Source organism: Harpia harpyja, chromosome 6, assembly GCF_026419915.1.
Source record: "Harpia harpyja isolate bHarHar1 chromosome 6, bHarHar1 primary haplotype, whole genome shotgun sequence".
In the NCBI taxonomy this organism is placed as follows: Eukaryota; Metazoa; Chordata; class Aves; order Accipitriformes; family Accipitridae; genus Harpia; species Harpia harpyja.
Genome location: NC_068945.1, coordinates 55,672,803 through 55,686,708, shown reverse-complemented (window position 1 = coordinate 55,686,708; position 13,906 = coordinate 55,672,803). Strand labels below are relative to the sequence as shown.

General features: G+C 36.6%; 1 protein-coding gene across 3 annotated transcripts in view; it reads right to left on the bottom strand.

Moving 5' to 3' along the window:
• ATXN7L1 (ataxin 7 like 1) overlaps positions 1 to 13,906 on the bottom strand; it is a 131,689-nt gene that overhangs the window by 32,997 nt on the left and 84,786 nt on the right. For all 3 annotated transcript variants that reach the window (XM_052789847.1, XM_052789848.1, XM_052789849.1), the window contains exons 4-5: positions 12,701 to 12,923; positions 3,578 to 3,861 (exon numbers count right to left, since the gene is read on the bottom strand). In XM_052789847.1, the coding sequence (XP_052645807.1) occupies positions 3,578 to 3,861; positions 12,701 to 12,923 (507 nt within the window). The remainder of the gene's footprint in view (positions 1 to 3,577; positions 3,862 to 12,700; positions 12,924 to 13,906) is intronic.

Sequence of the window (13,906 nt, the reverse complement as noted above, 5' to 3'; positions counted from 1 at the left end):
GAAGACAGTTAACTCTATCCCAGCTGAAACCAGGACAATATAATAAACATTTTTTTCTACTTAATGGATCAAAACGCATGTTCATGAACTAAAGGAGTTAATTACTCCTGGGTTTTGAGAGTATGATGTTCCTATCATAGTTTCCTGAATGACCCGTCTAAAAACCTTCAATGCAAATTAAAACCCAAACTAAATAGACTATATGGATTTATAAATATGCCTTCAAATGAAAAATCCCGAGGGTAATTACAAGGCTGTGGAGCATGTTCTGAAAGTCACCAAGCGAGGACTGTTTTAGACCAACAGGGAAACATACTTCAAAAATCAAAAGTGCTCCCTTTGGAAGCATCCAGGTTGCTACTAGTCAGTAAGAGCGTCCCAACCAAGCAAGACTTGCAGGACTGAAAATAGCAAAGCCAGTTATTAGGAAAACATATAGAGGTAAAATCAACATCAAGAATTATAGTCAGAAAAAGTGGAAGCCTCCGCCATCTACCAAAGAACAAAATAACACGTTTAGTATTTTCTGTTTCTCAAGGAAAGCGAACAGGGAACCACTTCTCCTGGCTGAAGCATGCGTGGCTGTTCCAGAGAAATCATGAACATCTAATTGCCAGCTACAGATGTGCCTGGTTTGGGCAACACATTAAATGAAGATATCACCTTCTTATCAATAATGACATGCAGCTTCTGACTACCTCTGTATTAGGAAATGTGTAGCATGAGAATCCCTGGACTCCTGTGCACAGGCACAGCTTCAGAAAGCTGTTTCTCCAGAATGGATTCCACTTCTTCACGTTCGGTGGATGAAGTAAAGAGCATTCATTTTAACCTCACCGAAAGAAGAGGAAAGGCCAAGACTGAATTGTCTCAAACTCCTGTTTGCAATACAAGAGAGATTCTTGGTGTAACCGGGCATCTGCATTCTTTAACTTGACCCCAAAGAGAACAAGGACTAAGGAAGATTTAGGAAAAAAAGTTGGGGTTTTTTTCAGTTTGCTACTAGGGAACACTGATCCACTTATGCTGGGCAGCTACAGACTGTCTTTTGTGGTTCCACAAGCTGCTTCCTCTCTCTCACCAATGACAGCGCTCCTGAAAAGAGGGCAGGTTCATTCATCACCCAAACAACCACGAGCTCTCAGCAAAGAAAAAAAAACCAAACTTCAGCCACAGTCAGGGAAATGGTGTGAGAGAGTGGAGGTTGCTAAAAAGGAAAGAACATGTATGTAAACTGGCCAGACCTATTAAGGAGCTTCAAAAATTAACAGCTGTACAGTTCCACAGCAGTGGACTGAGGGAAACCTAAATCCCCTAGCCACCGTCTCATTCTTTTAATGTGAAATGAATGAAATTTATGGGATATCTAAAATAATCATCTCGTTGACCTTCCGAGATCTTTTTCTCAGCCTTTGCGCAGTCCTGTATAGTAATGGAGAGGAATCCATCATAGTGACACACAATCTACAGGCAATTCATCTACAGTGCTCTCAGGACTTCTCCTATTTGCATCTTCACTAAATTACTGTGTTGCTGCATCAATACATGAAGCAGTAGAAGCAAGACTGAACAGATTCTAAATCTGATAATGACAGAGAAGCTTTAAAAAAAAGTATCAATTCTGTGGATTTGTTAACCATATAAAAATAAACTAATGCCTATTGGAGTACTCAAACAGTCCTGTGCAGAAATTTCCACCAGTGAAACATTCCCTAGCCTAGAAGACACTGGACACTGGAAGTGACAGCTTAGAGACAGAATAGTGATGGAGTCACCTCCACAGAAAAAGCAAGCAAGTTGAAGGAAGGTCCTACAGAAATGATTCTCCTTTATGACACGTTTCAGCAAGCACTTGTACAAAAAAGGTAGGAGTATCACCTACAGCCCTGCGGTGGTATGTGGTGACACGAGGAAAACAAGTATCTCAGAAAGTATCAGTTTCAATTGCCCAAGTAGGAATTCAGAATTGTTTAGCTAAATTAAGCATCTAAACCATTGAAGGAAATAATAGGTTAAAAGAAACGAATATTTTAAATTAACTGCTAAATATAGAGAGCTTTTATTAGAATAACAAATTGGATCTTAGCACATGAAATGTAAGGTTTAAAAGCCTAATCAGCTACTTTCTTGTAATATTTTTTCATTTTGTGGAAGGCTATAAATGAACAATGGTTCTGTTTTCTTATATGCCACCTTTAACTAGTTAAGAAAGCAATCAGTGTACTGAATCCTTTAAGGCAATGGCGTTGTTCCATACCCCACACAGCCCTAGCAAACACCTCGCACTGGTCTGGAATCAAGCCAAGGTAGCAGTACCATAGGCTAACTGCCAAATTTGAGAAAATGAAAGAAAAAAAAAAAACCCTAATATTCAGTCAAAAAATGGGGCACACTCTTTAACTGGAAATGAAAGCATTTATCTTGTACAACTTATACTTGGTTCATAACTAGTGCACATTTAGAAATCATGTGAACTATCTTTCTGCCAAACTGACGATCTAATGAGGATCGTGCTGCCATTAGCAAAATTAGCCTTTCAGTACACACAAGAAGTTCCTGCCCAAATCACAAAGTACTGCCAGCTGATGAATAGACCCTGCACAGCTTCTGAAGCCGTAAACTTGACTCAGTTACTTTTGCTCAAAAAAAAAAAAAAAAAAAAAAAAAAAATCCCTCAAAACACTTTGTTTCCTTTCATTCAGAACAAAAACACGTTTTCAGCTTTAGGGGGCAAATTCTCTACTTGCTGCCCAACAGCTGGCATGGGTCACTTCTGGGGAACTCCATGGAAAATAATTCCTCCTCCCAATGGATGGCAACCTTTCTAATGAAGCCTCTGCCCTCCCACGATGGGGCGTTCTGTGCTTCGGTAGCAGATTTGCAAGGGGACCTACACCCTCAATACTGCCCTGCCTAAGGCCATGCAGGGCATTTCCACATTTAATGTTGCTCCCTCAACCCCACCATCTTGTGTTCCCGAGAAAGATCAAATCCCCACACTACAAACTTCTTCACTCATGTCTGAATTGCAGGGGGAGAGGGGTAGAAGGGAATTGTGACTTTTAAGATTTCCCCAGCATTTCCCATACCTTCTTAGAATTTTCTAGTATTTAAAACCAAGAAAGAAGATTCTTTAAAAAAATCGTGACTTGGTGGATAATCCAATGTCTTAAACCTCAACTGTTCCAACTTGATCATGACCATACAAAGTCACCCAACCAAGGCACATTTTCTTTTGTTGTGAACAGACCCCAGTTACATAATGGATTGAGGAAGCCACCTGCCTTTCTGTTTTAATGAATTTACTTCCTTAAAAATTTATATTTGGCTTATTGACCAGTTGAGAAACGCATTAAACACTAATTTCAAGCTAAACAGAATGTGTACTTTGAAAATATTTTACACATGCTAGGAGTGTGAAAGCTTTCTTTTTCATATATGCAAACTGGCATCTTGCAGTAAAAAAATTAAACCAAAAACAGGCTACTGCATTTTATTAGTACATTATTTCTGAGCTATAGAAATATTAATGAAGAAAGGTGGACTACCTCAAAAGATGCACTACAACATCACTCACCTGAAAGTCTTTTGTAAGGCTTGTTACTGCTTTTAGTGCCATTTTGGTGTTTCTTGTCTATTGATGGAGCTACAATTCCTTTGCCGTTCAGAATCTTCTCTGGTGATGGTGGCACTGACTTGGATGTCAAACCAGATTTAACCAAAGTTGGAGCAGGTATGGTGGATGAAGAGGCTGAGGAGGAGGTGATGGTGGTAGTGGTTGCAGAATTCATTTTAACGTTGGCACCATCTGCCTTCACTAGGTTAGGAATTTTCTCTAGACTGACTACTGGAACAGGAACGCTGCAAAACCAAAGAAAAATCTTCAAGTTGTATTTTCTGTACCAAAGATTTACAGTCACTTAATCCCCTTCCACAGGTACAAAAATTTCGATGCAAGTGACACAGTATCTTCAGACCAGACTAAAATGAAATACTTAGTACCATTATTGACTATTTTTGTTCAATCAAATGTTTACAAAACCAGGCATCTGTAAAGCCTGGCAATGTAGAGAATTATGAAAATGAACCTTTATATTTTTTTTTTTAAGATCCAGTCCCCTACTATTCATAAACAAAGTAAGTCTTTGGTACTAAGTAAAACATACCCCCTTACATATGGCCTCATGTCTTTAACACAAGCACATATCAGATATGTGTATGCTGTACTAAACTCCCCATGATAACAAAGTAGTTTACTAACAATATTAATGTTTTTAAACAAACACAAAAAAAATTCATATGCCTAGATGTGTCCGAGTGGCATACAAGTTCTGGAAACAAGGAGAAAAGAGATTTCAAGCATAGAGATATTAATAGCAGTCCCTTTAAAAGTATTAAATCCTTGATGAATTGAGCATTACTAAAATGTATTTTTAATAAAATCTTATGAACTTAAAAATAAAAATTCCCAATATAATTATTAGCTTAGTTGGCCCTTTTCAGACTAAAGTTTGCAATAACTAACTTCTCCTAACTTAACTACCACCACAGCATATTTGTGACACTAGCAAATGTTACCTTCTCAATTTGGCAGCAAAAAAGATAGAGACAAGTGATTTTCAATTCCAACATTATTTTAACATTTCTGGCTCCTGTGTGCATGAGGAAATATCCAACAACAAGAGCTGCTTTGGTAAAAATCAACCCAACAACTTCAAAATTGGATGTCTTGTGACTACCAATTGGTATATAATATATAAATTATACATCCCTCCTTACTGCAACAAACGCAGAGAAAAAATATTAATTTAAAAAACTAAAATTCTCAGAGCTTTAGGCCCAGGTTTCACTGGAGGCTGCAAATGAAAACATCTCACTTACTCTGTTCTTCCTATACAGTGCCTGAAGAGTTGCTTTTGCCAAATAGTTGACTATCTGCCTTGTAAGCAAATTCACACACAGATCATGCAAAAATGACAATTTTCAGACTATTATTCCACACTGAGCAAACAAAAGAAACACAAGTTTTCTTAAATACAAATGCAATGATGATGTTTAAAAGGTAAACCAAATTCCTCATATAGAAGCATGAGAATCTCCTTAACAGTATTACTATCTTTTCCTTTCTGAATTGCACAGAACTAAGCTAACCTCTGTAATTTTAATCGCCAGCATAAAGGTGACAGTTGAGAAGGCTGTCCCACACAGGAAAAACTTCTTAAAACACAGAGATTCTTTAATCTATTGTTATCTTAAAGGTTTAACTTGATGTACACGCTTAAAGGTAAAATGAAATGTATTTATAAAGAGTGCAAAATTACCCCTTAGCAAACTGTACTCAAAGAACAATCTGTTTCTTGCACATCACTGCAGTAGTTCTGCATGGTAGTGCAGAGCTTCTACAAGTGCATTACTCATGTGACTCTTGTTAAACACACAACCGCTGTTAAATCAGTATATATTCTGAAGTATGCTGGCATATTGCAATTCAGGTAAGAAGAGTTTCTTGCCAGAGACCACACTGTTGTCAGTATCCCAAGACATGCAACATTTGCCTGTCTGCACATTGCTGTACAGTTTGGGGCTTCCCCCCATTCAGAAGTCTCACATAATTTCAGTCTTCTGTGTCTGAAAAACGGCACCTTCGGTGCATTCTTCCTACAGAAGGAATGGTTAATAGGTGTGGAGTTTCTACAATCAGAAAAAGATAACTTTGAGATGACGCTGTCCATGGGACATCCTTCGGAAACACCGGAAGGAGGGTCCAAAATAACTCAAGTCTTGACCTTCCTGGGCTACTTACTACAAAACCTCTGTTTCTCCGTAGCTGCTGAAGATGTTAAGCAGAAGGTACAGCTTGTGTGGCTGGAGTGGACTCTCCCATACTGGAAAGTTGTTAATCTTTGTTCTAAGGGTATTTTAACATAGAAAAATGTACGAACCATGATATAAACAATATGCATATAAAACTAAAAAGAAGATTTAGACACCAAGACATATTCTGGAGCTGGAATTAAACTATATGAGACTTCCATATCCTGTGGTACCACAAATACAGCAGTCAGCTAGTCAGAATACAGATCCAACTGCAGTAAATGTAGAGTGCTGGCCAGTAACTAAGCAAAAAAACGTAACTTATTCACAAAACCAGAATTGCATTAAGTAATTCAATGAAGGCAAACATGGAGCTATGAAAGAGAGGATTTGAGCATCTACTTTTTTTAAACTGCTCTGAATTCATTAAGTTAAATGACAGACAAAAATTACAGTATCTCAGAGTAGGAATTAATTTTTTTTTTGCTTTTAAGCAGATGGCAATTACATTTTCTGAAAAGAGAAGAATTTTTTTTACTCTAGATCATGTAGTTTTACTAGATAAAAACTATGTAAAAACATATGAACAAATCTTCATGCCCAGTTTCTAAGATCAATATTAATTCAAAGTACTGATACACAGTGAGAGGGTCAAGTGTATTATCTGGTCTAGTAGTAAAATACTGATAAAAAAATATGAAAAAAGTTTCTCTGTTTTACAGTGCTCAGAACCTCAAATCCTAGGGCACATACGGATGGGTCACTGTGATCATATGGATGAAAAAAGCCCAAGGGAGGGAACGTTTTCACTTAGTTTTGTTACAGATCAACAAGTCAACCTTCATTATGCATTTCATTGCAATGCAGAAAAAAAAAGAAAAACACTCCAGTATTTGAAGACAAACATTCTATGGGACTCCTGGAAGTCTACAGTAAATTATTTGAGATTTTAGAAGCTACAGATGATAATTTCACTTTTTTTTTTTTTAAAGTAAGTGGGTACTGCATTCAACATTAAGGAGCTCTAGTTTCATCTTAGCATAACACATAAAGATGAATCGATAACCAAATGGCAAACTGGAAGCTCCACAGGACCAGTGACAATGGTCAACTACTAAGGACTAAAAAGGTAAATAAATCACAAATGTTTATATTTATATTTGATGTTTAAAGAAAGTTCTTTTCCCGAACTGACTTTTTTGAGTGAAAATTGAGGATTTCTTGAAAAAGTTTGTTAGAAAAATAAAAAATAAGGTTTTTAATCTTATTTACTATATTTAAAAAATAATTTTTGAATGAAGAGCCTGTTTAGACTTATTAAAGACAACTGCTGAAAGGGACAGTTAGAAAAATACACGCAACAAACATAAAAAACAAGGAAGGGCACACAACAACCAGTAAAAATGAGAAAAATGGGAGTACAGACAATTGCCAAAGATAGGTGAGAAAAATCGGTATTCAGTAAAGACAAGTTTACTTCTTTTTACAAAAGAAATTCTAATAATAATAGCAGCATCTACCTAAAGGACAATAGAATAGTTATTAGCGATGGAAAAGTGACAGAAACGTTCAGTATTTCTTCTATACTAAGAAGGAAGCATGATAATGGACTCCAATCAGATAAAAATGTTTTTTTGATTCCCTCAGTAAGTGTAAAGTGCCAGCTGAAAAATCATTTCTGTTACATAAGCAAATCTGAATAATGTGGCCATGAGTTCCAAAAAAGTCGGAGAGATATTGGGCCTCAGCATATTAATTTCTAATTGAATCTTGGAATATTTGGCAACTTAGAGAAGCTAGCTGAGTGCTGCTGTTGCATCCACACTGAAAACCCAAACCAGAGTGTCTTGGAAGAAATAATGAAAAAGCTAATAAAAATAAACTGATAAACAATTAGTTCACATGGTTTTGCTGAACATCAGATCTTGGCAAAGAAATCTGGTTTCACTTTTTGATGAAGTTACCAGTTAAGCTGACAAAGATAAATGTGAAAATGTTCCGACTTTTGAAAGGCATTATAAAACAAAAAAAAGAACAGTTTAAAAGCAAATGTTAAACAACATAAAATTAAGACCTAGTTTTTCAGAGATTTACGATTCAAAAAGGGTGCTTGCTAGGGGGACTTTTTAGCCATCATTACCAAGTCTGACATGACTGAAAACTTCACTGATCTTCAGAAATAAATATAAGATTACTGGTGATAACATTTGCTGATGGAATCAGGATCGAGGGAAACTAAATAATGAAGAGACAAAGGCAGTTATAAAACGTAGCATGGAGTGTTTGGTAAAGCTCATTAATTCAAAAAGATATTTTAATACAAGCAAATGTAAAGTTACACATGAAATAACAAGCTATTCAGTCTGCAGTGAAATATGGGGAAACAACATACTGGAAAATAGTGACAAAAATATTTAGTGGTTACAGTGGGTAAGCAATATGAGCTTTTACTGTATTGTTATGCTTATATTAAAAAAGGGGTATGGCAAGTAAGATTAAGAAGCAAATTTAGTTTTCACACATCCCTGGTTTATACTGATACTGGAATATGGCTTCCAGTGTTGCTGAGCAGTGGTTCAATACCAATGTTGGTGAATTAGAAGGGAACCAGAAAAAAGCTACAAAAATAACTAAGGGCTACACAAAGTGCTTGATCATGACAGGCTTCAAAAGCTCATTCTCTTTTTCAGATAAGATAAATTATTTCCTTCTGTTTTCTCATGTTCTTGGTCAGGCAGTTGGACTAGATGATCATCGTAGGTCCCTTCCAACTGAAATTATTCTGTCTTGTTCTATTCTGTTCTAACTACTCATTCAGCAGAACCTGTGACAAACTCCCAATACAAGAGTGAATTTCCCTCCTAAGTATCTTGTGGCAATTTTTTTTAGTTCCAAGCCATTGCTTGTCACTGTCATTCCCAAGCAATAAGAATAATTGTAGTATGTAATACTCCTTGTACCTGGAGCTCCTTATTACCTCTGTTTTCCTTTCTTCAGGCTTTTAAAAATTATTTTTCCCAGCTGTTAAGTAATTTTGCTGGGGTTTTTTTGGTCATTCATAACTATATTCATTCTAAAATCTCAGCCACTCATTCAACTCTTTTCAAGTTTGTGAGAAAAGAAATTCACAAACATTTAAAAACATAAAACATTGCTCTATTCTACATTGCTGGGGTCGCCTCTACGGTGTAATTAAGTATTTGTGATTTATTGTTAGAATATGTGGTCCAAGTTTACTCTGCTGAATTTTGTTTCCAAGTCCATGCTGCATTAGGAATACCCTTAAATCTTGACTAGCTTCACTTTCTCAACCTCAGTATGAGTAATGGTATTTCCTAACACAAAGAAATAAAGACTAAGAGATGATTAAAAAAAAAATCCTTTGAAAAGTAACATTATAAATTTTAAATGATTACCCATAGGTATACCTTTGTGATCCTATTTCTGTTTACAGGAAGAGTGTCAGTTTTCTACATGTTGATAAAACCCACATAATTTTCATCTTATCTTCTTAATTTTCAGAACTTCTGGCAGGCAATGGCTAATCCTCATGAAGAGAGATCAAGGAGACTTGCTGCAGCTGGTCTCTCAGGGCTAGCTTACTTTATCATTTTACCCCAATTTTACACTGCCTCAGGATCATGGATGGGTGGAAATGAACACCCTGTAGCATCACAGCATCAAAATCCTCCATGGCAGCACTCAGATGCTGCGCTGGGGCATGGCAAGCAAAGTGCCATCCTTTGGGCAGGTCAGCAGTGAGGGAGAGAGTTCCTGGCCACAGGAATGCCTTTTATGAATGGTGTCTGGGCTAGTCTTATTAATTATGATTGCTTGTTCATTATTATTGTTATTACCACCAATCATCTTATTCTTTGCCTTTTTCTCTCTGTTTTCTACCCTTTTGCTATACCTCTTACCACCTCAACTGCAAGCTTCAGAAAATGATGGTTTGCATTTATCTTGTGCACAGCGTAGTGGTGCTCCAGCACCGCTCCAGTCTCTAAGCACTGCTGTATTAATAGCAACGATGTTAGAGAGATACAGGGGAAAAAAATCAGAGCTCACAGATATTTCTGGATGATGTATTCACAATAATCCTTCATATTCCAACTACAAGAAGGGAAGTATTAAAACAGTGGCTACAAAAATGAAACAGTTCCAGATCTCTTTCATCTGATCATTCTGATCATGCTTTTTAAAGCATTAGGTGAGGGGCAACCTGAGCATCTGCAGCACATCTTACAACAACACAGGATGTGAAGAAGAGAAAGAGCTACTCGGTCAGTGTTTAAGATGATGACTCAACCAAAACTATAATGATTTAAACAACAGAAGAGTTGGGTCTACATGCAGGCAGGCATGACAACAGACAGATCTACTGGGCCATGCTGTTGCAGAGGCCATTGCTGAAATAGCACTACTAATTTTAACAGCTAAAATTTAAAAGAGATGCTGTATGAAAGAATCAGGCAAGCACAACAAAGGTTATTCCAGGTCTGGGAAGCAATCATTACAAGTGATACAATTCCTGAATTAAGCTAATTTGATAACTGTCTGGAAGAACCTATGTCAAGTAAGTATTTGTGGTACGAGACTACAATGTAACAGACAAAAGCACTGAATAACTGGAAGCTTTTGAGGATGATAAACCACAACACGCTTGGATACATGATGAATCTTATCTGCATTTTTGAGACAAATGTATTTGTGTCAACTGAGTATTTCTTTCTAAAAGGTAAGTGGATGAAATTCTATGGCTTGTACAGACAGCTGAATGGAAGATATAATCTTAAAAAAGAATAAATTTTATGAATAATTTCTCCTTTAAGAAAATCAGACCTGCTAAATATTTTCTAAAATTCTAAATAAAAATTATAATCCACTAATGGAATAGGAACAAACATTTTCTTCTGTAACAGCTGTCAGTTCTCTATAACCTGTGATGATTACCAGACTGATTTTATTCTTTAACAGGTCATGTAATCTAAGGCACTTAACACTAAATTTTGAAAGACACTTTCATTGATCTCCACTTTAGACTGTTTGTGATTTGTTATGTGATAATTAAAATATCTTTAACTACTGTATGCCCTATTTTTCGCCACTGGCAAACAAAACCACAGTATTATCTCCCAGGAAAGCTGCAAAAATCAGGTAATTCACAGGTACAACTACTGACATATTCACTGCCAAAGTACTAACAGAGCAGTACAACAGTTTTAAACAGCTAAATTTACCTTGCTAATCATCAGTAAATGTTTGGGATGTTCCCAATAAAGGGAAAAGGGATTGGTTGAAATGCTCAGTTATTTTGTTCCCTTCCAGCTTTTGCTGACTGACGGAGTGCCATCTGTTGCCAGAATGGAAGATATTGTTTATAGATTCAGTTACTATGCTGAAATGTGGATATGTAAGTTGCTGTCTGTAACACTAGGATGAGAAACAGGTTTATAGTCAATAGTGTTAATACTCTAAAGTCCTTTCTGATTTTCTTTTAATTAGACTTAAAAAAAAAAAAAAAATCCTGTCTTGTATAAAATTCCTCTCCAACATTCAGAAGAAAAGGTCACTATTCAGTCAATAATATTTTTTTTTTACATAGTAAATGAGGCATTTACACCTTAACTAGAATAGCCTCTTTCTCATCTGTGTGTATGTGTGTGTGTAACCTAAACATCTAGATTTTCTCTTTTCAGAATTATATACCATAATTGTCCACAATGCTCATCATGCTTATAGAGATGGTGGGTTCGGATTTATAAGAAGATTAGATATTGATCATTTGTTCCAGTGCAAGATAAATTCTGCAGCTAGGCAGAAGCTGCTCTCTTTGAAATCATACCAACTACTGCATGTTTCAGGCAGAAAACATGAGCTATTACTTTAAAATAATTTGAGTTTATGCTTTGTCTCATGAGTAAATGGTTTGCATTAGATTATTTACTGCTTTAAGGCAGTTGCATCCAGAAACGCTACCCAAAATCATGACCTTATTATGCTAGGTATTACATATAAAAGGGAAGGATCTTTACACAGTAAGTAGATAAAACTTAAGAAAAAGGAAGTCCTACTATCTCAAGTTTACAGACACAGAACTGAGGCCGAGGAGATGAAGTCGTAACAGTAGCCTGTGCAGAACCAAGAACTGAACCCAGATCTCTTGAGTCACCAACCTAGTGACCTAATCACAAAGCATCTTTTCTGTAGATAACTAAAGACAAAACAGTTTCTTATGGGATAAAATAGTGACCCACTTCTGCTCTCATTTACATTTTTGCAACTCTGTTGCTATCATCACAGTCACGGGAGGATGGGCCTGGCAGTCTCAAAGCCTATATGTGTATATATATCACAGTACATGATGTAAGACTCCCCCAAAATAGTGATTTTTGCAGCCAGAATTTTCTTCTTCTTCTTATAAGGCATCAAACATTATCAAAATACACAATGAGCCCCAAGAGCAGCTGCTGTTAAAGATAAGTTACTAAAACCAGTAAGTTTTCATGAACATCAGTTAAGCCAATATTAAGAACTCTTCCAAAATTTTCCTATAGTTTAAAAGCATCAGTTCTAAGGGCTGATACTGTAATGGAAGATGGACCTTAAAGATAGCAAACTGGGTCAATATCTAACTTGCTATGTGCATCTTAGAAATGCAGACATTTGAAGGAACATTGCAAAAATAATCCAGTCTTTTTTCCTCTTCCTATATATATATATATATATAATTTAAAAACATCCCAGTTTCCTCCCTTAGGAAATGTAGAAGCTTCAGCTGTAAACTTAGGTAAGATGAGAATACAGATTTTTTTGATGACTGTGAAATAGATACACTTATTTTTTGAACACCAAAATCTTCAGTAACTATTATTTTAGTACTTACCATGGTTTATCCCGTGATACTTTTGAAGGAAAGACTGTGTGCTGTTTGCTGCTGGAGGTAAGTAGATTGTCTTTGGGCGTTTTGAATGGCTTTGAGTTGCTGCTGACAGGGTTATGGCCGCTGATACAGGATTTCGGTTTCATCTGTACTAGGGATGCCCTGGAATTGCAGGCTGGAGAAGCTGGAGAAGGGGAAGGTTTACACATTGAACCGTGTCTTCGTTCTGTAATGGAAAAATAATAAGCTTTACAGCATTTCATAGGCTAAAAGAAAAAAATAAAAAATAAGTCAGGGAAGAGGAAATTGTTCCTCACTATGCTAGTTACAAACATTTCATCACTCCAAAGAACACCAGTTCATTACTGTTGTGAATGTAATCAAGCCAAATGATAATTAAACAAAATCAACTCTGTGAAGTGCTCTGAAAAATGTAAAAAATAGTAAAATAAATGCTAATAATCTCCCAGAAAATTTAACCAAGAAATGTCAAACCATTTTTTAAGCAATAAGCAACGACCAGCATCTGTGTGAGGTACACCAGGTGTCCCAGCTCTTTCACATAAAGAAGGAAGAGGAGAGTACGTAACAACAGCTCAGATGACTCTGCGAAATACTCTGTGACAGACATGAGATTGCTTCTGTAAAGGTTTATGAAGAATTCATGTGACCCGGTTATTGGGCAGTTTAGTTTATGACTATCTTGTTTCAAGTTTAATGGGAAGCTATAAGGAAAACAACCAGAAGACTGAGAAGTAGCTATAATAAGGTCTACTGCTCCCAGTCCTTCCAGAGAGGCAGGCTCTGCCTGTTTCGTAGCTTGGAGGTTATCTCCAAGCACCAGTCAAGGTAAAAGCTTATTTTTTTCCACACAGAGCAAATGGCAAGTGCAAAAAAGCAGGAAGTTTATATATCAGTTACAAACATTGCATCTAGAGGTCAGGCCCTTGTGTAAGCACTGTTCACGCTCACACAGGAGCCCTCTTAAGTACTGCAAAAAGCAAGGCCTTGCTGACCCCGCAACAGGAGAATAGGCTTCAGGACAGACAGACAGACTTCAGTAAATTGATTGGGGCTGGTTATTATTAATATTTTTTAAAAGCTACATGTCCTATCCCTGATATTGTTAAATAAAAAAGATTGCTTTAAGAAGGTATTTGACCATTCTTTACAAATTATATACTTCACCAGGGGAGAAGTGCTAGTGCT